The following is a 27,354-nucleotide window of genomic DNA, read 5'->3' on the forward strand; positions in this document are numbered from 1 at the left end:
ATCAGTGCTGTGTTTCACCTGTGTGCGCACAAATGTGGCACGCATTTATATATATATATGTGTGTGTGTGTGTGTGTGTGTGTGTGTATTTCCTTGTATCAGCAGTCATGCATGTGGCACAATAACATGACCTCTGTAATTTACTCCCTGGAAGATATCGCATAAATATGTAAACACAGACTGAATCCTATGCCAGGGGGAGATTATCTATTTGGGCTTCACTGTGACTGTCTAAAGACTAAAAATAGCCCTCTGCTGCACACATGTTTATGTTTTGCTTCAAAGATTTTGTGATATATTTTTTTTTATTATTCATGGGGGACCCTCAGATCAATTATTTATTTAACATTTTACACCTTTATCCACCTCACATGTTAAAAATGTCAGTTATATTTTACATTTTGATCAATTTTTGCCACAAAACAACTTGTTAAGTGATAATTCCACTCATGGCCATCAATGTCAAACTCAGTATCATCAAAATTCTGTCAGTGTGAAAGGATTAGAAGCTGCTGACATACAGGTGCATGTTTCCTCTACAGATTTTTCACATTGTATCCGTGGGAGTATCTGAAATTTCTGAAATTGGTGTTTTCTTCAAATATTGGACAATTCCACCATGAAGGACATCCTTTCTTCCATCTGTTTTTTTTTTTTTTTTTTTTTGTCATATTTGCACAGCCCTGTTCAATGTAGCATGTGAATACACAGAGCATCATGTAGTGCTGCTTTTCTATCCTGTCTCTTGTTTACTGCTGTAAACCACGCTGTGATCACCGTCATGTCGAGGAAATGAAACTCAGCACCACTTACCATTTAGTTAATTAATGAATGAGTTATCAAAGTCATCACTGATGAAAACTGACTTACAGTAAGTTGATTATCCTTTCATGAATACTCAATGATTGTGTTATGTATGCTTTCCCTATACTTACTGTACATTACTAGTAAGTAAGTAATTTATTCATCCATTTAACAGAACATGATATATACATACATACAGTTTGGATTTCTATATTGAACATGGGCGAAAAGGTGTAGGCAGAAGCAACAGTTTATTTATGCCTATCCTATTTACAAAAAGGAAAGTTGCAGAAACAAAACAAGATAACAAGATGGTGCAGTTTTAAACAAATAATATAATCTAAACAAAATCTTAGATTCATACTGATAATTGGCTTAGTCTATCCACATAGTTTATATTTATTCAATACCTTAGTTTTAAACATCCTTTTAAATGTGGTGACTGTGTTAGGTTTACTGCCACTTCAGTTAATTCAGGAAATTATGTCTTCAAACTTCAGGATATCTGAAGTGTTAATTATTAAATATATTATTTTATAAAGCGCTTTCTTCAGTTAAGACGCTTCTGCTTTTACTGTCAAAAGTAGTATGGGCTTCATACTTTACAACTCAAATGTTTAAAAAGTTCTTCTGACATTTGTCTGTCAGTATTGAGTGGGAACAGTTTAAAAGCCACCACTTGGTACCAGTTTAAGTTTTATATCTTAAGAACAGATTGTTTCCGCTTTTCCTTAGATTAGAATTAAATATCCTGTTACAACTGATCGATTATTGTTCAGATCCTCATTGAAACTGATTGCGTTTTTATAGGCTTTAGCCCTTTCTGTCTGGTACTAGCATTATTTGGACACCTCATGTGATTTAGAAATCAGTCTAGCACATTTCCATAGGTTTAAATCTATATTTCATTCATTTACCGATATTCCATCCTGGATATGATGTCTGTTCTCACTATGAGTAAAATACATCATGATGACTTTGAAGCCTTTTGGAAAATATAAAAATAATCAGTACTTCATGACATGTCATCCATCTTATCATCTTGATCATCATTTTGATCATCTTGATCATGATTTTGCGACAAGAGCCGTTTGAATTTTCACCTGAAATCCTGAATAAATGACAGAAATCATGTCAGATTATTCAGAGATGCTGACTCTCAGGTTTACATGTGATTGTAATAATGGGGTTAGTAGGCTGCTGTGGAATTATGGACTTGGCAGATGCATGCAGGATCAACATCGTATATGACCTCGACAATTGTGCCAGTTGCCACAGAATACTAATTAAAAAGGTCTCATTTGCAAGTAATAAAAAATTAGGTTGGAGAGGATCTTAAAACTTAGGTTTTAGTTCTTTATTTCTGCAGTCAAGTTGCACTGTTTTGCCTTTCAGTCTGTACGTCCAGTTAAAGTTGCGTTATAGAGTCTGTTTCTGCAACATGTGTTAAGACATGTGCATGCATGCATTCTGCAACCATTTGGCATTAACATTAAACATTTGACTTGTACGTACAGCCCTTAAACGCCTCATGCTATTGTAAAACAGACATATTGTTGCCTCTGGTGCTGCACCTGTTCTACATAGCAACAAGGAGACATAAATAAATGTTGGTGTACTACTTCATCAGCCCCATCTGTCTCTCCGACACATTCACACACACACCCTCACCACACTACCTGTGCATTATCCAAAAAGAAGGGTTCTTGGAAAAGGGAGTTCCATGATCACCAACAGTTGGCAGTAGGCAGTTAGTCAATGGGAGGTAACATACTCACAGAGAGATTTGTTTCCTATTGCTGGTTCATTGTCGTAGTCCTGTTCCTATGTGGCTTCTGAATGAAATGGCAGTTAAGGGTTTTTGTAGGTTTACAGTGGGCTTGGGAACACACAAGAGGACTTTCAGTGTCCCCCTGCTGGGACATTTTTAATTTTTCAAGAAAAATAGGTCATTTCCACATCATGTTGGGCCATTATTATTACAGGGTTTATGTAGATCATTAAAAAGCATTAAAAGTCATTAAATAGATTTTGTGAAAATCAAGGCCTGAAATGGAATTAAAAAATAATTAAATCGAATGTCCAGAGGCATTAAAAAATTAAATACACTTGATGGAAAAAGCATTGTTATTCACGATTTATTTTGATTATATAAACATTTAAGAATTTTGATCAGAAGTATAGTTCGATGATTGACAGGGCGAACCCTTTAATTGGCTATTGTTTATGGCCGATACACGAAGTCACAACACCCGATGCTTGGAATGCAACATGCTGTGAGCGTGCTCATGCCATGGTGAAAGAACGGAGGGAATATTAGCAAATGTCGGAAAAATGGGAAAATGCAAGTTTCAGCAGAAGTGATTGGAGGAGGAACTATTCAGAACCTGGTTAAAGCCTGTTGACGGTAAACTCAGAAAACTATATATAAAACTGTATCTGCAACATGGGCATTAAACTTGTTTAAAGTGGCTTTAAAAAGGGCATTAAAAAGCATTAAATTAGATTTGCTGATACGTGCAGAAACCCTGCATTACCATATGTGAACATGAATTCAACAAAGCTAAGCTGAGATGGTAAACATCCAAAAAGCTTTAAAACCAAACTTATCCAAGTACAATTATTAGATCATTTGGATTCACCCCACATTAATTCCACAAAATTTTATTTAGATGTTTCCCAAAGTAATTTTACTGTCATTGTAGCAATATTGGAGAAAACTGTCAGAATCGTAGACTAAATGTAGAAGTGGATTCAGGGGCAGTTACCAGAAGTGAAGCCAAAACATCTGGATCTTAGGGGTACAAGAAAATATCGGTGCTGCAATATATCGTGTTGTTTCATTTCATGATACTGTATCGATATTAAAAAGTACTGTATTGATATTTTTAGGTATTTATTCAAATGCAGATATTGTGGAGGTTCATTTTTGTTTTTTGTTCATATTTTATCTATTATTGTTTAACACTATTTTATTAAATAATGGTTGTTTGAAGCATCCTAAAAGCACTTTTTACTGTCTGAGAGGCAGATGTTAGTTCTTTTGTCAGGATTGCACAAAAATATTGGTATGATGTTGAATATGAACATTTGAGCAGGATCTTAAACTTTAATGCCTGTAAAGCATAATTTAAGTTTTATCAGAAGAAAAGTTTGTGGTATAGCGTTAGATCCTGTTCTGATCAAATAAAAATGTGTTTAGTATTTGTGCATATTTCTGGTGTAATTCAATTCTTCTAGGAAATAATCATTTAAAAAAAGAAACAAACCAAAAAATCGCCTTTTTAACAGTATCACAATATATTGTGATAAATCGCATCGTGATCCTAGTATTGCGATTTGTATCGTATCAGCAGATTCTTGCCAATACACACCCCTAGTGGATCTCCCCCTCCTCTCATAGTGGTTGACGGCAGTATATGTTTGTCCATGCTAGTGAAAGGGACATGGACCAAACTACAAAATGAATTCCTGTCCATGTCCAGTTTATCTGAGCGGTAGTTGCTGTCTTTTAGATGAAATTTAATCAGATATGTGTTCAAGTCATTATCAGACAGCCGACTGGCAAGGTTATTATCGTTAACGAAAACTAAAGAAATGACGAAAACTAGAATTGTAAAAACATTTTCGCTAACTGAAATAACTAAAAACTATGATTAAAAGAAAAAAACGATAACTAACTGAAACTGTATTGAGTGCCTATAAAACTAACTAAAACATATAAAAATTATGGATAAAATTCCCTTAGTTTTCGTCTTTGTCAATGTCAGATTGATATGAAATCAATTTATTTCACTCGAGCAATTTTAGCTAGCGGCACCATATGACACTTCACGGTCCGTCACTTCTCATCACTTGTGGTTTCCAGTCGTCTTCTGGTCCCCACCTTACCTGGAAACATGGAGACGAAAGTTGGGAGAGAGCAGCAGAGTCCTGTCTGGGATTTATGGGAATACGACAGCGAGGAAGATAAAAGATATGAAAAAACTAAAATTAATACTAAAACTAAACTAAAACTAAGCATTTAGAAAAAAATGAAAACTAATAAAAACTAGCAAACCTGCTCTAGAATCTAATTAAAACTAACTGAATTAGAGAAAAAAAAAAGTGAAAACTAAATAAAACTAAACTATAATGAAAAATCCCAAACTATTGTAACCTTTCTGACTGGAAGGGAGACGTCACCCCACTGGTTCTCTACTGCGCAGACCCTGCCTCCAAATTGCATCACGGACATAACATGGCAACTCCTGTGACCACGGGATTTTAGCTTCACTTTTACAAACTGGCCTGGAGTCACACCATGATGTCCATGTTTATGTACAATTTCTGGTGTGAACACAACATTCTGAAACAAAAGGGGAAATGGTCTGGGTGTCATGTGGAACTTGATTTTAATGGAACAGTTGCATGTGTGGGGATTGTAATGTCCAAATCCTGTCAAAAGGAATTACCAGGAGCCAATCTGGCCTTCCTAATTCCATTATCAAAATCATCTGAGTCAAAGTCAACATGCAGGTAGCAGAAGGGGAGGACGATTCCAAATGAAATGACTGTTAATGCAACTTCTGTTGGTTCACAGTCCTACTATAATTAAGTAGTTTTTAAAAGGCTATCATAATATTCCACACATGATGAAAACACTACCCATCACTCAAAAACAGAGCAATACGGATCATTCACAACATTGGCTACCAGGAACACACAAACTCATTGTTCTTACAGTCAAAATTACTCAAATTTACAGACATTGTGGACTATCAAACAGTTCAAATAATGTACGAAGTTAAAAATAACCTATTACCAACAAATGTACAGAAATTATTCAGTATTCGTGAGGGAAGTTATAAATTAACTTTAAAATTCACTTAATATGTATGACCAGGAAGGGCTTTTGTGTTTCAGTCAGCGGGGTGAGACTGTGGAACAGATTCAACATAGAGTTAAAGCAATGAAACAGTTTAAAAGGAGGTACAAAGACACAATTTTAAAGAGGTACAGGGATGAGGGAGGTGTTGGGTATCACTGGGTGTTATAAAGATGTACAAGTATGTGGTGTGTGTTTATGTACAGGGTGGGGAAACAAAATTTACAATATTTTGAGGCAGGGATTGAAAGACAGTGTATGACCAATTAGTTTATTGAAATTCAAGAGAATTTATTTGCCACAAGAAAATTGACATAATAGAAAATGTTTTTATTCTGTGTGTCCTCCTTCTTTCTCAATAACTGCCTTCACACGCTCCCTGAAACTTGCGCAAGTGTTCCTCAAATATTCGGGTGACAACTTCTCCCATTCTTCTTTAATAGTATCTTCCAGACTTTCTCGTAATAGTTTTGCTCATAGTCATTCTCTTCTTTCCATTATAAACAGTCTTTATGGACACTCCAACTATTTTTGAAATCTCCTTTGGTGTGACGAGTGCATTCAGCAAATCACACACTCTTTGACGTTTGCTTTCCTGATTACTCATATGGGCAAAAGTTTCTGAAAAGGTATGGATAATAGTGTTAGGTATGATTATGACATCAATATATGTTTGGTTTCAAAACAACTGACGTAGTGCCTGCTGAGAAAAAACAACTAAATGTTCATTGTAAATTTTGCTTCCCCACCCTGTATATCGGCTAAAATGTGCTTAGAGGTCTTATTTCTGTCTTTGTGCATAAGAAATCAATATAAGTGAATCCCCAAAGGAACTTTGTGTTGGTAAATGCAAGTTATGCAAATTTACAGGATTTCAGTTCTGTTGCAACATGTTGATGGTCATATGAACTATGTTTTCAGGTCAAAAATGTCCAATTTCATCACAATTAATGCTATATTTTCATGTCACAAATGGCCAAGTTATATTTGAACTGAATGTACCTGAAAACAAATATTCTATTCTTTTAGATTCCCCAATTTTTCTTACAAGATTATATACTACGTATCACGTTTTATTTTTACAGGTTACAATATGGAGTATGGTGCTGATCCATCCTGCTTATGTTACGCCAATACATACATTAAGAATGTCACACGTCACTTTTTAAATCAACAGTTTTCTAATAATAAGCAAGGGGGATTCAAAATTCAAAATAAATACATCAATCAGTGATTTCAATGACCATGAAAAATGGTACAAAGACAAGGAAGAATAACATTTTTAGTGGAAAAATGATGTTTTGACAGTAGGAGAAATTCCCCTTTGTGATGTTTGACACTTCTGTGATCTGTTGATAAATGTTGTGATGGGATGGCCTTGGAACAGCACAGTGGAAACTTGTATTGTATGTATAATTGCTTCATCTTTTTGCAGGTTTGGTTCGACCCTTCTGTCCAGGTTTCTGTTAAGTGCAGTATGTTGTCTTTGTTACATGAGGTGAAACAGCGCTATGTCACTGAAAACACAGCTTTGTTCTTGGTCAACAACAGTATGCATCCCAGCAAGACGGGATTACCACAGTATGAAAGCAAATTGGCTGACACAAGTTTCCTTTTTACTTTGATAAAAATCCCACAGAGGAGACACTTTCCCTTTCATTCTGTGTCTCTCAGAAATAATCTGTGCACCAGTCTAGTTGGTCCTCAGTACCTTGGCCCTGAATCTCCGTGGCCCAGGTAAGAGGCTAGTGGCAGCAAATGCCCTCTAAGCCGTATTAGCCATGCTGGCTGCCCGCATGGCCCGCAGCGATAACGGCAATAACAAGAAACACAAGCAGCGCCGCGCATCTTTTCCTCTCAGACATACATAGAAAAATGAAAGAATTGAAGACGAACAGATGTGTTTCTGCTAAAACCTCCACCTACCTAAATGCACACACACACATTTACTTTACATCAGCTTAGCTTAGTCAGCGTATCTTCATTTATTAGTATATTCATATGATTTTGTGTTTAATAATGGTCCATCTGTGTGTGTGTAGGTGACCACAGTGGACAGGTTCCAGGGTCAGCAGAACGACTACATCATCCTGTCATTGGTGCGCACCAAAGCCGTGGGACACCTAAGGTAATGACTTGAATTCATTTTGGGTAAAAATGCTACTTCCTTGCACTTGATAGTCTACTACAATAGTGTGTATACTTGGTGCTTTAAAGCTTTACCGTATGATGTGGCATTTTTACACTTTCCTTTTGTCATCTTTAAATGCTCCTAATAAGCGTGTGTCAAACTAAAATGTAAAAGAAATCCACCAGATTTTGAAACTCAAAAATGTTTAATTCTCATATATTTCTGATAAAAGTCTGACCAATCATTTTATTCGGTCCGAATGAAATAATTGGCCGAACCTGACTGAGCCTCCTGTCAATCATCCATTACGGCCGTTCAGCATCCAATCCATTATCACCGTCTCCGCATCCATGGGTACATCTGAATCTGATGCTTCACTCGTGCTGCTTCTCCTGTCACTAACCACAGTCTACAGGGTGGGGAAGAAAATTTACAATATTTTGAGGCAGGGATTGAAAGACAGTGTATGACCAATTAGTTTATTGAAAGTCATGAGAATTTATTTGCCACAAGAAAATTGACATAACAGAAAATGTTTTTGTTCTATGTGTCCTCCTTCTTTCTCAATAACTGCCTTCACACGCTTCCTGAAACTTGCGCAAGTGTTCCTCAAATATTCGGGTGACAACTTCTCCCATTCTTCTTTAATAGTATCTTCCAGACTTTCTCGTAATAGTTTTGCTCATAGTCATTCTCTTCTTTCCATTATAAACAGTCTTTATGGACACTCCAACTATTTTTGAAATCTCCTTTGGTGTGACGAGTGCATTCAGCAAATCACACACTCTTTGACGTTTGCTTTCCTGATTACTCATATGGGCAAAAGTTTCTGAAAAGGTATGGATAATAGTGTTAGGTATGATTATGACATCAATATATGTTTGGTTTCAAAACAATTGACGTAGTGCCTGCTGAGAAAAAACAACTAAATGTTCATTGTAAATTTTGCTTCCCCACCCTGTACTGTCTAAGGATGTGTTTGGATAGAACTCAAATGCACATGTGGAAGGAAAAAAACGGATTTATGAACAGAAACAACAACTCAGGAACAAACAGGAGACCGATGAATGAAGGATGGAGATAAAAGTCCGGAAGTCAGCTGTACTGGACTCACAGACAGGTCTGCACAAAGCTCAGCTGTTATGACCGTGGGACTCATACAGGTACATGTACTTGGTGTCACACAGTGTAGGATTATGTAGGATGATAAATGTACGGACTATGAAACTTCAAATGTCCACAGAAAATTCGCAGTTCACGGTGCACACGCCCATCGCCTGGGCAATGAGGTAAAGTGAAGACAATGACCCAGCGCTGCACAGACCAGACCCTTAAATACAGGGTCTACTGATGGAACAGGAGCCGCAGCAGGTGGATGATGTATCTGATTACTGAGGGAGGGGTCCAGGGACACGCCAAAGCGGACTGGACCTCCACCTCTATCAATACATACATTAAGAATGTCACATGTCACTTTTTAAATCAACAGTTTTCTAATAAGCATTTTTATAAAGAAATAATTCTATATTGTTATTTCCTCTTCAGTATGATGATAAACTATACAATAAATAATTCTGATCCTAGTTTTTGCACAGGGATCATTTGTGGAAACGATGACATGGCTGCCGAGCATCAGTATGATGGGATCCGTAACAACCATGTCACATCCGTCCACTGCCACATTTTGTGTTTTTATGTCAGCTGTTATTGTTTTAGATCCACAATACTAACATTTATGAATAAGAGGAGAATTAGCAATAGTAAGTATATAAGTTTATTCCTAATAAAGTACTGGTACTGACCAGAGCATCATGGGTAATGTCACGTCCGTCCACCAGCAAAAGTTTTCACATACACATGCTATTCAAAATCCAATATTTCTGAAAATAGAGCTTCCACTGTCAAATAATATCAGTAGTCTGTGCACAAATGTATTAGCATTATTTCAACACAGTTCTATGCATTTCTTACAACCTTTTTATTTTTTATTTTTTTTGACAAAAATGGCCCCTCATTTGACCCCCTAAGTAAATTTTAGCTGTTCTACATCATAAGAGCTGCTGTGACTGTGACTTTTGCTTAAAGAATACAGGCACCATCACTGGGAAGTTTGCATGAGCTAATTTCAGGTAGGAAGAATAAAGTGCGCCTCAGGACACGAGTGTTTCTGATGAGCTGACTGTACTTAATTGTGTGGGATAAGAGAAGCCATTGTGCGCTGATGATTGGGGTGAGAATATCAAACAAAGAGCTCCGTCCTGATCAAAGACACACCACATAACAGTCTTTTAAGAGTCAAACTGCAGTGGTGGGTTTTTATGTCCCAGTGCTCCACACTCATTGGTCCTCCCCTGTTTCTTTCTCTGCCTCCTTATCTATCTCCTTCTCCTACGCCTCCTTCCTCATTTCAATGAATTGATGTGTGGTGAAATGGCCTTTCACTCCTCAGCTGCCATGAGATTCTGATGAGCTCTTCACATTTAATACCCTGCATGGCTTAATACCAGACAATTGAGACTCGACTCTGCCACAGTACTTAAGCTTGCCATGTCGGCCTCTGGCTGTGATGAAGAGTTGCTGCTGGAATTGCAGCACTCAGAACATTATCGCATCTCTTCTGCCAGTTCTTTCACACACACATTGGACAGTCAGCAAATCGGAACCTATGTGCGAATCAAAGGTATTCTTATATTGGAGCTAAATACACCCCCGGCCTTTACACCTCACCTAAAAGCCCGGTCCATTCAGCTGACAGAGAAGACACTTAAAAACTCTATTTTCTTCTGTCCTCATCTCACAGATAAAGCATGAATGGATGTTGCTGAGAAAGAGAAGTACAGCGGGCTAGAGGAGGGGTAGTTTATCTTGCTGGCAACGCTTTCTCCGCTCACAGCTCGCCGTATCATCCATTTGATCTTGTCTTACACTGGGTATTACACCCTGCCTTGTACACATTGGCAGCCCACTCCACGTGGGATGCCTGTTAAACACAGCCCTTTAACAGTGTCCTACACAGAAAATCCCTGATGGGACTCAGAGATACGATACAACCCCAAATCGGGGAAAAAAAAAAGAAAAAGTTTGGACGGTGTGGCAGATAAAAACAGAAAGCAGTGGTTCCTTCTGCTTCATTACAGACAGTATGAAGACAAGATATCTAAGGTTTTGTGGAGTGTTTGTCATTTTGTTCTTGTAATTCAGGCAAGAATTTCCACCAACTGATAGACTGATTATCTGTCTAATCAATTTCTGTTTTGATAATGTTAAAATCTTTGGAAACTAGAAGCACTCGGAGAGCGCAGACCTCCGCCAAGGCTGATCAGTGGGCCCCCCCGTGGGCCCCCCCACCCCCGATCACCCCCAAAAGTTAATAATTTCTTCCTTATCCCATTTCCAACAAACCCTGAAAATTTCATCAAAATCTGTCAATAACTTTTTGAGTTATGTTGCACACTACCGGACAGACAAACAAACAGACAGACAAACAAACCCTGGCAAAAACATAACCTCCTTGGCGGAGGTAACAAGTGGCACCAGGTACAGCAAACCCCGCCCTTCACATGTATTGTAGCTTATTTTGGCATCAGTCCAGCTGATGTCATCATGTCTATGCATGTGCTGATGTCAGCATATCTAGTGCCTCTATATATGTGCCAAGTTTGAACTAAATTGAAACAAAATTGATGTTTTTATAGACATTTGAAATTTTGCCCATTATAAGTTAATGGGAGAAAAAAACAGATTAAAAAAAATCATAAAAAATTTGAACTTTTACCTACTTTTCCCAAAATGTAATGTGATCTGTTCTGGGTCATTGGCAGTCTGTAAACCCAACTTGGTATGAATTCAACCCATGGTTTCAGTACATAACTAATGCTATGTGCAGTGTAAAACGCAGAGACCAAATTTCTCTTCAGGCATAATAAACAATGAACCTTTAACCTTTTTTTCTGCGACAGTAAATTGAATATCTTTAGGCTGTGGGCCAAACAGGGCAACTGAGCAGGTCACATTAGGCCACAGAAAACAGTGATTAAAATTTGTCACCATTTTTTGACATTTTAGACCAGGAAAAAAAAAAAAATCATTACCTCCGCCATTATGTTTTCATCGAGGTTTGTTTGTCTTTTAACAAGATAACTCAAAAAGTTAAGGGCGGATTTTGATGAAATGTTGATACTGGCACAAGGAACAAATGATTAAATTTTGGTAGCGATTGGGGGTTGGGGGGGGCACTGGGGACTGATCTGCCTTGGCGGAGGTCTGTGCTCTCCGAGTGCTTTTCTTGTTTTTGAATGTAATCATTAGTTGCATCTCTGTGACATTAATTACAATCATGCGTTGACATCAGCTCTTACAAGTCACATCATCATTCACAGTTTCTGCTTCTGTACTAGGGCTGCAACTAACGATAACTGTAATAATCGATTAATCCGTAGATTATTTTAACTAATCGATTCATCAGGTAAACACATAAGACTCAATTCTCAAAGATCAGTATTTAACCCAAAGCGATATAGGCTGCAGACAAGTCACTAATGATTACATCTCCACAGTGGCTTTGGGTATAGTTGGTGAGCACTAGCTTGTTATGGCTAGAGGCTAGCAAGATATATGCCGCATTTCCACTACGTGAAACCGACTCGGCTCGGCTCGACTCGGGTACCAGGTCCTATTCCTGGAGACCGTTTCCATTACAGGATACTACCGACTTTACAGTACTTGGACGTCATAGCGATGTGGCGCGTTACTCCCATGTCATCTGCTCAGAGTTGCTGATAAACCCGCTCGTTGCGTGTTGTCTCGTCAAGCTCACGCTGAATTTTTACGTCTGAACCTCCTCGACAAACCATGGTGTAGTTTTGCGGGCTGTCATCATGTGGACTAACCTACAGCTATATTTACTGTCAACTTCTGCATCTGTTTTTATAAAACCGCAGGTCACAGAGACAACTCTGACCAATCAGTGGTCTGCAGTGCCTGTACGTCACGTTTTAGTATCTGGTCCCCAGTCCTGGAACCTCAGCAGAGGTGATATCAAAAAACTGGTACCGGGTACCAGATTCTAGGTCCTTTTTCATAATGGAAACGCAAAAAGGCCGAATTGAGTCGAGCCGATACCACATAGTGGAAATGCTGCAATAGTCTACAACCAGCTCTGGTTATAGGCTCTGCAAAGTAGACTGATACATACATGCATCCTTACATTTTATTTTTTTTCAATCACACTTAGTGTTATGACCTATCAGATGGAACACATTTTTCACATCATATCATTTATCTGGTTTAATTCAGCGTTTTCCTTCTCATTTGGATTTTCATTCATATGTCGGTGTCGCTGACATTTGTGAATGATCATGAGTGGATGGAAAAGCACTGATTCATGGGATATTCCTGCGCTGTCCGTTATGTTTCTGCCGCACGAGGATCACTGTGGCATACCACCGAGTTCCACCTCACCGCCGTCTCCTCCTCCTGCTGCATCCCACTTCACAGCGCTCTGTAGCCGTGACGACCACAGGGGACTCAGCTGACCGTACAATGAGCCCACCCTCACTTTGACAGAAGCAGCACACACACACACACACACACACACACGGGCAGGCTCACATGCAGGAGCACACTCTGTTACCGATGACACACACCTCCACACATGCCCTGACGTGTTCATGCGTACATGTGAGTGCACAAACACACAGTATTTGTCCACTTTGCCCTGTCAGGTCACAAAACAGTCCAGGTCCACAGGCCATCATGCTTCATGATTGGTTGATGTCTTCCCAGAGCTCTGAGCTTATTGGTGGAAGGCTTTTGTTGTTTGTCTCTATGGAAATGTTGTGCTGGGTGTCATTTTGTGCCATTTATACTAGAAATATGTGGTAATTTTTTTTCCTATAAAAAAACAAAAAAGCTGCACAATGGTTGCCATAAACCCATTTCCTTCTACATATTCATGGAAGGCATCATGAATATTGCGGGGATTAATCCTCTTAATCTCATGAAGTGTTCAGGTGGACTCGTATTCCACATTTTGGCTGTGTTTCAGTGTGCATTAATCCATATGTGCATGCATAAAATCATGACAGTGTGCCAATTCTCCATCAAACTAAAGCCTGTTTTTTTTTTTTTGTTTTTTTTTTGTGTTTCCAGAGCTATTTAATTGGTTTAAACAGCTCTTTGACTTTACTATTCCTATCTTCCTTGTTCAGTGGAAGAGGCTCTGTTTATTTATTTATTTATTTATTTACATCCATGCCAGCAACAGCCACGGCTAGAGTCGTGTTTTGGGTTGGCCATCTGTCTGTCCATCTGATTCTCGTGAGTGTGATATTTCAAGAATGCCTCCAAGACATCTCTGCATAATTTGGCAGAAACTGAATTTGGTAGTCAAATGTCAAAGTTCAAGTTACAATGACCTCATAACATGTTTTGGGCCATAACTCAAGGATACATATGCAAATTCCAAAGACATTTTATATCCAAAAGGTCAACTCCACTGTGAAATTATAACGTTCAAAACCACGAGGCAGCGACCGTGGCCTGAAATCAAAGCCAGTGTGAAAAGTACGTTAGAATGTAAAACCGCCAATGGCTGCTAGATATTCACTTCAGGTGTTTTTTTTTTTTTTTAGAGATAATAAACCAGTGAATGTTTCCAGAAAGGATTCTGTTTTAGTTCATTTAAGTAAGTGTAGTGGTGGTTCTTTTTTTTCCCTTTTTCTGTTTCATTTTCCTGACAGACAGCTCTACTGTTGTAGTTAAGAAACAATACTAAGATCCCCTTCAAGTGGTTGTTTTTCAAGCTTTTCATTAAATTTATGGTTTCTTTATGGGGGGAAAAAAAACCCATTGTTACCTCCGCCAAGGAGGTTATGTTTTTGTTGGCATTGGTTTGTCTGTCTGTGTGCAGAATAACTCAAAAAGTTATGGATGGATTTGGATGAAAATTTCAGGAAATGTTGATACTGGCACAAGGAACAAATGATTACATTTTGATGGTGATCGGGGCTGGGGGGGGGGGGCACGGGGGCCCACTGATCTGCCTTGGCGGAGGTCTGCGCTCTGTGAGTGCTTTTCCAGAAAAGACAGCGCAACAAATACAATGAGATTTCAAAGTGCCATCCGATCATTACATCTTTTTCTTTTCTTTTTTTTTTTTTACTTAATTTTTATTTGGCCTTACTCATCCAAATATATAAGACATTTTACATACATTGACATATAATCAGACATCCCCATATGGCACACATGGAAAAAATAAATAAATAAATAAATCTATATCTACAGTAGATATTGATTACAATTAATCACAAATGAAACATGAATGACAAAAAATAAATAAATAATAATAATTGATATACATATACAAATATACATACATACATACGGATAAAAACATACATGTATACAACCACTTCTGAATGCTTACTGCATTAAAAACTTAATCATGGGACTCCATCTCTTTATAAATATCTCTCCCTGAATTCTAAGTACATATGTAATTTGCTCCATCTGATAGATTTCCCTCACTTTCTCAATCCAGATGTTCTATGTTGGAGGTTCAGGTTTCAGCCACTTGATAGTGATGCATTTAATGGCTGCTGTTAGTAAAATTCGCAAGAGGTATTTTTGGTTATTTCCCTCATAACTTTCTGGGATTACACCTAAAATAGCAAACTTTAAATCTTTAGAATATGTTTGGTTGAAAACTGTATTCACAACGACAGATATATCATCCCAGAAAGGTCTGATCTTAGGACACGTCCAGAATATGTGGGTACGGTTCCCCAAGTGAGCCCCACAATTTCACCCGATCTTTACATCTTATATAAAATTATCATCATATACGGATGTAATCTGTATCTGAGCGGCTGCAGAAACACAGAACCACAACGTCCTAATTCTGGTGTCTTATAAATTTACAGACCAGTTAAACAGTTAAATGTGTGTCTTTTATTTTCTATTGTACACAACACCACGCACAGTCTTTCTTACATGTGTAGTTTAACGTCCATATTTGACCATTAAGTGGAGTTTGTTGACTTTGGGACAGGTAAACATCCATAACATGTCAGATGGGATTCCTTCATTCTCAGGGAAATAACCTCCATCTCTAATCCCTTAATTCTACTGAAATGCACCAAACTGTAACCTTGTGCCCACTCCCCTGCTCCTCCTCTCTTGTTTATCTTTCCCCTTTGACTTTCATTCCTTTATTACTCTCTCAGCCTCTATATTTGTCCCCCTCAGCCATCGCTGTTTATCCTTCTCTAAACCTCTCTCCTCCTACACTGCACCACCTTTTTTCTTCCTCCTCATTCTCTGCTTGATCCTTCCACTTTGATCCCTTTACTTCAGCCTTTGTTTCAGCCCCTACATGTGATTTATTCCCAACCCCCTCTTTCTTTCTCACTTTCCTCCCACACCACTGCTAGTTGACTTTGATTTTTTTTTTTTTTTTTTTTACTTCAGAAAATCAACTTTCTCTTTCCACTCCACAGGGATGTGAGGCGTCTGGTGGTGGCCATGTCCAGAGCCAGGCTGGGTCTGTACATCTTTGCCCGGGTGTCTCTGTTCCAGAACTGCTTTGAGCTGACTCCTGTTTTCAACCAGCTCACTGCCAGGCCACTTCAGCTCCATATCAGACCACATGAATACTACAGCCAGGAACAGCCTGTACGTACACACACACACACACATGCATGCACATGCCACATTTCTCCTGGAGAACCTTAGTCAAGATATTTTTCCTGAGTGTTTTTATTCCTCTTTAGGCATGAAAAAACCATGCAATTTAGTTTTTTTTTTTGTTTTGGTTTAGTTTTTTAGGAGTTACAAAAATGTCCACTCAGCCGGACCCCATACATTTAACTTTTGAAGCAAAGAAACATGTATTTAAAACCTAATATCAGAAAGTGATATGGAAAACTATGCAATAAAAACATTTTTAATGCTGCTAATCAGATGTTTTCCCACATTTTAACATACTCTAATGCTAGGTATTATTCACTTCATGGAGATAATATGCAAAAAAAAACACTGTTTTGTTTGTTGATTTACACCACAGGTGTTAAACATGCGGCCCAGGGGCCAAATCTGGCCCACCAAAGGTTCCATTCCGGCCCGTGGGATGAAAGTGCAAAAATTAACCTGAACAGTCAAGGTTGTCAGAATCATTTTGGTTCAGGTTCCACATACAGACCAATGGGATCTACAGTAAAAATAACAACACAATAACCCATAAATAATGACAACGACAAATTTTCTTTGTGAAAAATTATGTGGAAAAAATTAACATTACACTGTGAAAACATTTACAAAACTATTCTTTCACAATAAAATGCAAATAAATACATAAATAAAAACAAAGGTGAACAACCCAAAATGTGCAGTTTTAACAATATTCTGCCTGTTACTAAATGTTTTGTGCATTTATAGATCCACTGTGATCTGTAGTTGTGTTAATAATAACAGATGTAATATTGTAGAAATTGTTCCAATTTTAGTTCCAAACTCCAAAATTTTAACAATATTCTGCCTGTTACCAAATGTTTATGTAACATTGTGTGTAATGTACATGTATAAATAATATGTCGAGGCATAATATTGTTAAAATTGCACTAATTTTTCAAATGAAATTTCATTTTTTTCAGGTTATTCACATCTTTTTTGTAAAATGTAAATATTTTCATAATTTAATTTGGGTTTTTTTTGTACTAAAACAAAAAGAAAAACTTGGATTAGTGATTATTTATAGGTTATTAAGTCATTATTTTACTGGTCTGGCCCGCTTGAGATCAAATTGGGCTAAATATGGCCCCTGAACTAAATGGAGTTTGACACCCCTGATTTACACTATAACACATTACTGCAGATGATGTTTATCAAGAACAGCATAGTTACAGTAATGGTGTGAATTGCACTGTGTGGGATGATGCATGAGTCCACTGTGTTGGCAGATAAAACCCATGAATATACAAGAGAACAGCTGTAGAATAGCTGTCCACTGTAGTGACCACTATGCATGAAAGGGTTAAATTCAGCTGATTATGGGGTACAGGAGCTCGAAATATGTCGATAAGAGTGGAGCTTACTTTCCCACATATTTCACACCAGTTCCAATTTCCATAACAACATTTCACTCTGCGCTGTCTCTCCATGTCCCCCCCGCTGCCCCTCTCTTACTCTGTCTAATCCTGCCTCTATATTCTGAATGGAATCTTCATTCCCTCTGGTCCTCACTGGTCCCCAGTCTTACTGCAGCTTTACCCACAGGCCTGCTCTGTTAACAGCATTCTACAAGGGCCGTCTCCAAGCATGGGAAACACAGGCCCCAGCTATAATTAACCCCCGAAGGTCAGAATCCAAAAAACTACGCTCCCAAATCCCACCGGGCCAGTGTGAGCCGACTGTCGTCTGGTCACCGAGTCTCACTGACTGGCGTGTGTGGCAACAGGGGTGTCTAAAATACCCCATAGCCTGTGACACTTCCTGTGACTCCAGAGTGTTGGTTCCCGTGGGGGACAGCTCTTTTGGGCACACACATGTGGCCCCTGCTTAGCCCGTCTACGTGGAGGCAGTAACCCCCCGCTGCACACGTCGATTTAGAGTCAGGGTTTATCTGGCAGCACTTGAATAGAACTGTCACAGACTCCTTAACAGCAGGGGGGGAGCTTCACTGATTTACACCAGCGTAGAAGTTCAGGACTAAAGTGTCCTGATGTAGGAGTAGAATGGGATTTATTTTTATATCAGGGTTTTCCTGGTTTCTGAGGGGGCTTAGGTTCTGCGGTTGCACAGGGTTTCACAGTCTTCCCCAAAGAAAATTATTTTCACATCATTTTCAACCAAAAAACAGGTGCATGTGGTCACATTATTCACACAAGTAGCATAAATGAGAGGCTATCTGAGTTCTACTACTAAGGCAATGCCCCCATAAACAAACGTCCTGCCCCCTCAAAGGAAAGTTTGTGAAGTTTCAGGAGGTATGGAAAAGGTAAATGAGCTTCACAACAGCAGGAGATGTAGATTAATTAGTAAGGTATGTCAAGTTTCATTTCCATTTAGTGCGTACCCATTAGAGGTGTGTATTGGCAAGAATCTGGCAATACGATACGAATCACAATACTAGGATCACGATACGATAATAATAATAATAATAATAATAATAATAATAATAATAATAATAATAATAATACATTTTATTTGTATAGCACTTTTCATATAATTCAAAGACGCTTTACATGCAGCAGATAAAAACAGAAACCAGGCATATTAAAAACAGATTAAAAGCAGGTGTAAAGGCAGGTATACAAATATAGAACAGTTAAACATTAGGATTAAACATTAAAAGCAATCTTAAATAAGTGAGTTTTTAAAAGGGGTTTAAAGGTGTTGGGGTCGGAGTAGTGTCGGAGAGGAGGTGGGAGGGAGTTCCAGAGGGTTGGAACTGCAATGGAGAAAGCTCCGTCCCCCTGGTTCGTGATATATCACGATATATCATGATACTGTTAAAAAGGCAATTTTTTCGTTTGTTTCTTTTTTTTAAAAGATTATTTCCTTGAAGAATTGAATTACACCAGAAATCTGCACAAATACTAAACCCATTTTTATTTGATCACAACAGGATTTAATGCTATATCACAAAATGTTCCTGTGTTCAAACAGAAATTCTGTTTTACAGACATTACAGTTTAAGATCCGTTCAAATGTTCATATTCTATTAGTCCAGAACCAACATCAGAACTTTATTTTTGTGCAATCCCAACAAACAAACTAACATTATTTAATAAAAGAGTGTTAAATAATAATAGATAAAATATAACCAAAAAAAAAAAATCAACCTCTGCCATATCTGCATTTGAATAAATACCTAAAAATATTGTTACAGTACTTTTTAATGTCGATACAGTATCGTGACAAGAAATATCGTGAAATATTGTAAAACCGATATTTTCTTACAGCCCTAGTACCCATTGAATAAGTATGACAGAAACTGACCGACCCGCACCCCCTGGATTACACCGCCACACCAAGAGCTCATATCCACAGGAAACACTGAGCTTTATTTTTCAGTTCATTTATCTTTTACTGTTTGTTTATGAAACACAGATATTATGGGTGGACAGATCTATCAGATCAATACTGGCCAGTGTTCACCTTTTTTAACCCTTATCGGCCTATTAGGCAGTCAGATAACACAAGTGGCAGGTGTTTATCCGAGGTTCTGTGAGTTCCCTCCCTGATTCAAGCTCGGTCAGTGCATCTGACTGCAGCGACATTCCATTCAGTTCTGCTTCAGTAGTGTTCAGTTCAGGTCAATACACTACCCAGTAGTTGCTGAAGGGTTTTGCTGAATCTCCGGTGGCCCATGTGTGCAAACATGGACACTAAAGAGTAGTTAATGTAAGTCAAGTTCATTGACGTAAACTTTGACTGTTAGGTGTTAGTGTGCCAGCAGTGCACTATGAAATGGCATAAGAAAGGTAAACAAACACTGACACGGGCTATCGGCCAAATTAGCTTTGATTGTCCGGTTCTGTTTTTTGCTTAAGAAGGTTTAAAGAAATTTAATCAGACTATGTTTGCGTCATGTTGAAACATATCACATTAAATTGTACTGTAAAGCAGTGGATTGCATTTTATTGTATTTGCTTAATTTGTATGTTTAACCTTTTAATGGAACCTTAAATATAAAAGAAGGTTTAAGGTTTAGATTAAAAAACGCCTGGAAATAACAGAACATTTGAAGCCATAGTATGGATATTGAATGTTCAAGGAATAAAATAGATGAAAGTTTATTTTTCCAATCTTAAAAAGTTTTATTAAGGACATTTTCAGTTGTTTCTGATAATAAATATGCTAAAAACTTCAAGTCTGTTTTTTTTTTTCTTTTTTACCAAAACACACTGTTTTAAGCATTTATTATTTATAATAATGATAATTAATGGCCAGATATTGAAAATTAGGTTCTTTCTGAAACCAAAGGTGCAAAAGAATTGGAAAAAATAAACACAAACTAAAGCGGGTGAACCTAGCGTTTACCAAGTTAATCATTTCCAAACTGGGCAATTTTTTTACGGCTCTGTTAAAAAGCTACGGCCTCAACATTTCAATAATATTTTTTCCTTTAACACTGAAATCCTCAAGTATCGAACTCGTAGTAGCCGTCTTATTAGAGCACTCTTTGCTCGTACTGTACTCACTTCAGTGTTCTATACAGAGGACCCAGAATATGGAATCATCTGCCAACTCTTCTTATGGAGCTTCCTCAAATTCAGCTTAAAAAAGCTGTGAAAACTCTGCTCCTGAGTGAGGGTAATTTTCCACATCAGATACATTTTTACGCTTGGTATATCGTGGATTTTTGTTTGTTGAAAATGTACTTTTGTGCAGCTTGCAAATATTTTTCAATTTTTTAAATTGCAGTTGTAAATAATCTTTGAAATCTGGAGGGTGCCACTTGTTAAGCCCCTTGAGGGTTTTTGGTAACCATCCATCACAATTTTTAACCAACATGTATTTATTTATTTACATAAAATAAATTATTTTTCTGACACTTTTATTGCGAAGAAAACATGAGGACACCTAAGTGACCTGTTATACTGGCAGTCTTAAAAGGGTTAAAAAGATATTGAATGTAACATGTGATGCATCTCTTCAGGCTCAGAGTCCACATCCTACTTAACAGTGCTGATTAGGAAGTACTCAAGTAAAATGTATAATTACTCTGGTCAGGCATGATGCCTGATTGTATTTACAAACATAAAACCCGGTTAAGTTCTCTAACCCTGAATGTCTGGTTGCATTCATTTCAACATGGTTCCCCAAGGCCTCCGTGAGGATCAGCCCCGTGTTTAGGAGGGAACAGCCCAACACCATGAATATTCCTCCTGCTCCTCTCCTTAGTTTAGTCTGCATGGCGCTGTCTGCATACTAATATTACCACTGTGGAAACTGCAGCCTCCACTTTTCCCTTTTCACAACACAAGATGTAGTAGCTGCAGGCAGCAAACAATCTGATCCACAACACACCTGCTGTCAGATAACAAGCAGGTGAAACCTAATTTCCCTACAGATTTATCTCAGATCAATAATTTATCGGTGAAGCCTTAAAGTTTGAATGCAAGACAGATGCTGTATGTTTTTTAATTATAATTCCTTCCACATTCCTTCCTGGTGTCTAAACAAATCTTGTCTGACTGTTGTGTTTTGGTTCTTCCTTTCAGAGAGATGCTTCTGCACAGCCAGACCAAATAGTGAAGAACATGCCAGAGATGGCCAACCTGGTGTATAATATGTACATGCACATGATCCAGACCTCGCAGAAGTACAGACAGGTAACGCAATATGAACACAGCTCCAACCAAACTGTGTGTGTACAGCAGTTAAATGCAGCTGAAATGCTACTAAGGCAATTCATGTTAAAAGTGAAAACAGATGAAAAATGTCAAATGTGGAAAAAATGTATTTGCACTTAAGAGATTGATATTTTTCTTTTTTAAATGTAATTATGCATTTTAAAACATTTCCCTGTGGTCTCCATAAACTGTAAATGCTATGCTTGGGTCTGAATTCTTCATTAATTCAACTCCACAGGTCCATCTTCAACCCTATTTCTGAGTAATGACACCAGAAAGGTTGTTTTGAAGAATAAAAATCTCCCATTAAACCTTAAGAAAATATTGATGTTTATAAACTCTATGGACAAAAATATTGCTACACATCATGGCTTCAACTGTAAGACGTCCTGCTCACACTGATTTGAGATATAAACATCAATATTTCCTTAAAATTTCATGGGAAATTTTTATTCCTAAGTGATACGTGAAGAAAGATTTAACATTTAAAATCAGTCATCTATTAAAAAAACACAAACAAAATAAATCTTGAGAGAAATTAAGTAGAAACCATCTGAGGCATATTAGAAGTAAAGATAATTTAAACAAAATTAACCAATGTAATGATATTTATCACAATATAAAACTATATTAGGATATTTGTTATTATTGTTTTGTATCCCAGACCCCTGTTAGAATAGAAACACCTGAATTCAATGTGTCCCAATACTTTTGTCCGTATACTGTACATCTTTTCCACATTTATAATACATTTTCTTCTGCTTCGTTGCAGCAGCGGCAGCAGAACCTGGCTCTGCCGCCGCAACAAACCAAGACAGATGCAGAGGAGCAGCAAACACCAGCCAGATCTGAGGAACAGCAGGACCAAACCCCCATGGAGCAGGAAACCCCCGGGGAAGTGGACTCCAAGCCAAAGTCTGAGGACACCGCTGACTTGGATCCAGCGGGCCACGCCAAGATGCCAGAGCACCCCGGCAGAGACAGCGACAGTGACGGAGAGGACAGCGGAGGGGAACAGGAGCAGTAGAGCAGCCTCATCTGGGACCAGAGTCTAATGAACAGGGGCCAAGTGGACCGCCCCTGAAGTAAAGATGAGTGTAGAGTCACTGGTTCTGGATGGGCTTTTGTAACATGAATCCGTCACAGCAATGTCTGATGTTTTTCTAGAACATTTAATTTTGTTACTATCAGTACTTTTTCAATAAAAAAGATGAACTTTTTCAGTGCTGTGTTTTAGTATTGTCCACATATGCACCACATTATTAGCCTTTTAGCTCTTTGATAGTTATTAAGGATTATCATATTCAGCAACAATGAGGCCATTAACTAAGTTTTCTCTCAGTAACCTCCTAATTACTGATTATTTATATCCTCCTGAGACCCAGGAAAGTAAAAGTTTGGGCTTTTTTACATTATATAATTGTCTTGATTGGAAATAGTATGATGAAACAGTTTTTTTCAGATAGATTTTTAAATATTTTTATGGAATGTCCTTTGCAGTGGACAGTTTTTTTGTTGTTTTTTAGTAAAGCTGTGAAACTCCTGTCCCTTACAGAGGACAAAAATGCATTGCTGGGTCTCAGGAGGATATTGAGGAACAAAAACATTGCACATGAATGTATAAATATTGAAATAATATCTGAAAAGTGCACTTTGTTGAAGAAACTAAAAACTCATTATTTTCTTGCAGAATGCAGTTTGGTAATGTAATCCAATAAATAATGCACTGTTTTTCAACTATATTACTTTTTATAAATAGCATTCTGCAAGAAAATGACTAGAAATTTAAAAAAAAAAAATTCTCAAAAGTACATTTTTCAAGTGGTTTTATTCTTTGACCATCAATATGTCACATAAATAATCATTCTCTTAGACTCCAATGTGTCAGATTTGCTCATACTTATGTTGTGCTGGAAGTTTGTGACATCAGACATCCATTTGAGTCAGTGAGAGCTAGTGTTGGTGCTACAGAAGAACAGAAAAGAAGGACTGGAGTACTTGGGTTTGAGCAGGAGGATTTTGAGCCAAATTAGCCATTATGTTGACGACCCAGACGATCATTAGCTTCGAGATGCAGTTGGCTAATGTCAGTGAATGACCGACTCCCAGCACCAAACAGATTCCAACACTAACTTCATGTCAGCTCACAAGGACGTGTGAATCTGATCTGAATCTAAGCTTAAAGCTGTGTTCACACTGCAAGAAAAAAATGACTCAAATCTGGTCTTTTCATTCTTCAGTTCAGATCTATAATTTTTTTCTTGATAGCCTAAATAGAACCGGTTCAGATTAGATTTGATGGAATTTGTGCCAAATATTGCCCTAAATCACATCAGAATTAATGCAACCTTTATGTCACGTTACAGCTCCACACTGGAGGGAGTCACATGGTATGAATTAGATCAAATGTAACATACATGAATGTGTAAGTACTATGAATAGAAAACATATGAAACTGCAAAAAACAAAGACAGGAACCATGTTACTGCACAATGAATCCTGGTAATACCTCATTTTAGCTTAAAAGTAAGATTTGGAATCCACAATTTTAATTTGCAGTGCAGTATTTTAGGGTATTATATATATATAGTATATTTTTGTGTACTACTACTTCAGCAGAAACACATGATGTGAACAGCTGCTTTTGTGCATGTTTCGGACCCTCCAGTGCACAGTGGAATTGGATACTGGCCAGATTATAAAATAATTATATGAACAGCCAAAGAGAATGTCAGATAAGAGCTGTAAACTAGAATCAAACACTACGGCTGGTGGTGCGAATATAGCCGCAGTTTTGTTTGGTTACATAAGAATATCTGTTTTAATTAAGCACACCACTACTAATTAAGGCCCATAATGATCAAAGCATATTAAGATAATAACTGACACCAACAATGTCCTGACTCTATCAATAAGTAGTAATTAACTGAGAGAAAACTGTTCGTTAATGGCCTTTAGCTGCAGAATCAATGTCTCACACAATGACAAATGTGTTATAATGACTAATAGAGTCCATTTACTACTAGTATGTACACCTGTAAGACAGTAGTTCATGGCTAATACATGGACCTGACCCATGTTTACCATATGTTAGACTCTCCTTTATAAGGCTACGTTTACAATTTAGCCGGATATCTGGTTAAACGGAGATTTTTCTTTGCGTTTGTGCCTATCATTTACACGATGGTCATGTACGCCGCAAGGTTATAATAGTTTTGGATTTTTCATTATAGTTTAGTTTTATTTAGTTTGGACTTTTTTCCCCTCTAATTCAGTTAGTTTTAAGTAGTTTTTAGAGCAGGTTTGTTAGTTTTTATTAGTTTTTGTTATTTTCTAAATGCTTAGTTTTAGTTTTTTCATATCTTTTCTCTTCTTGTCTGTCATATTCACATAAATCCCAGACAGGACTCTGCTGCTTTCTCCCAACTTTAGTCTCCATGTTTCCAGGCAGAGTGGGGACCAGAAGACAACTGGAAACCACAAGTGACGGACCATTAAATATTGTATGGTGCCAGCGGATAAAATTGCTCGAGTGAAATACATCGCTTTCGTATCAATCCGACATTGACAAAGACGAAAACGAAGGGAATTTTATCCGGAATTTTTATCCGTTTTAGTTAGTTTTGTAAACACACAATACAGTTTCAGTTAGTTATCATTTTTTTCTTTTAATTATAGTTTTTATTTATTTCAGTTAATGAAAATGTTTTTCAATTCTAGATTTCATCATTTCGTTAGTATTTGTTAATGATAATAACCTTGGTACACCGAAAATGATGGTTTCTAAAAACTCCGACCAAAGTGGAGATTTCAAGAAATCTCCGTTTTCGCATTTGCGTGTAAGTAGAGGAAAACAGATATGGATGTCACAGTTTGACAGAAATATTCTACCACTTCCAGTCAGTGTTGGGGAAACTAAACTACATTTTGCTGTAACTTGCTGGTAGTTAGACTATTGTCATATTTGTTCAAGTAGTTCAAGTACTTTTTTGGTATTTTTTTTATAGTTTAACTACTCAGTTTGCGAACTACAATTTTGGGCAACAACACAAAATTAGGGGTTTTTTTAGATTTATTTTTGTAATGTAAATTGTATTTTACCACTGAACACAGACAGTTCCTTTGTCTTTCATCCTGAATTCCTTTGAAGGCTTGATCATGTCATGACATCACAACCATCGCTGGCAGCATTCAAATGCTTCTCAGATGTGCAATCATTACTAACATCATGTGGTCGTCACCACCATGGACAACCCTTCCCGCCAGCGCCATCCCCAATAGTGATGAGCCACCCCATCCATGGCCATATTTAAACCACATATTTAGTGCCCACTGCATCTGCATGGATTTACTTGATATAGAATAAGACTTTTATGAAGTGTTTGCACGTCTTCATACTTCATATTGTGTTTATCAGTTCTTTATCTGTTCTGTCCAGTTCAGTGGAAGGTAAATGAAGGAATAATTTACATCCGTGCACATCAGTCTTCATGAACTAAAGACAAAACATGGTTGTAAAACAGACCACAGCTGTTAATGACTACAGAACTAACACAGTTTGAGTTTAAACCCTCTTTCATCCGCTCCAGCACATCAGAAAAGAAGTTTGTGATGGTAAAAAAAAAAAAAAAACAACCTGCTCAGCCTTTTGCATGGTATTGTATTGGTTGCATGTCTTGGATTTGTTTGGACCCGGAACCAGGATTGTTGGGATTCTTTTCAGGGTTCTGATTGGTTAATGGTACTCATCTCACCACGCTGCCATCTACAGACCTGGCGTACTCTTGACAGTGGAAATATACAGGGACGTGTAAACAAAGGTGTTTTCTGAAAACAGCCACATGTGCATGAGGTTTTTGTTTTTTTTGTTTGTTTTTTGAAACGGAGAGGGGGAAATATCCTTTTTCAAAAAATGTGTAAACGTAGCCCAAGACACACTACACATTTCCTTCACACACGTTTTCACAGTGTGTTTCTGCATCCCACTGGGGACTCCCCACTCATTCTGTAACCCCAACCCCAGATTTAACCCTAAAAAACCCACCTAGATCCACAGGGGGCAGCCTTCACTTGGATATAAAGGAACAAAGAAAACCTGTCTGAGTGCACAGTAAACATGTTTAAGCTTAGTTCAAATCTCTCTGTCATGACACCTCTATCCATTCATCTGCTTCCCTCCTCTGCTTCAGGAG

The 27,354-nt window shown here is 37.7% G+C and overlaps 1 protein-coding gene across 2 annotated transcripts in view; it reads left to right on the top strand.

The window, feature by feature from the left end:
- Positions 1–23,385, top strand: part of aqr (aquarius intron-binding spliceosomal factor) — a 146,066-nt gene extending 122,681 nt beyond the window's left edge. The window contains exons 33-36 of one of the 2 annotated variants that reach the window (XM_030127148.1): positions 7,714–7,799; positions 16,304–16,478; positions 22,031–22,141; positions 22,935–23,385. In XM_030127148.1, the coding sequence (XP_029983008.1) occupies positions 7,714–7,799; positions 16,304–16,478; positions 22,031–22,141; positions 22,935–23,189 (627 nt within the window). In that variant the 3' untranslated portion in view covers positions 23,190–23,385. The remainder of the gene's footprint in view (positions 1–7,713; positions 7,800–16,303; positions 16,479–22,030; positions 22,142–22,934) is intronic. The other variant, XM_030127149.1, reaches the window with a different exon arrangement.
- The last annotated feature ends 3,969 nt before the right edge of the window (positions 23,386–27,354 follow it).

Source organism: Sphaeramia orbicularis, chromosome 22 (assembly GCF_902148855.1).
Source record: "Sphaeramia orbicularis chromosome 22, fSphaOr1.1, whole genome shotgun sequence".
Taxonomy (NCBI): domain Eukaryota; kingdom Metazoa; phylum Chordata; class Actinopteri; order Kurtiformes; family Apogonidae; genus Sphaeramia; species Sphaeramia orbicularis.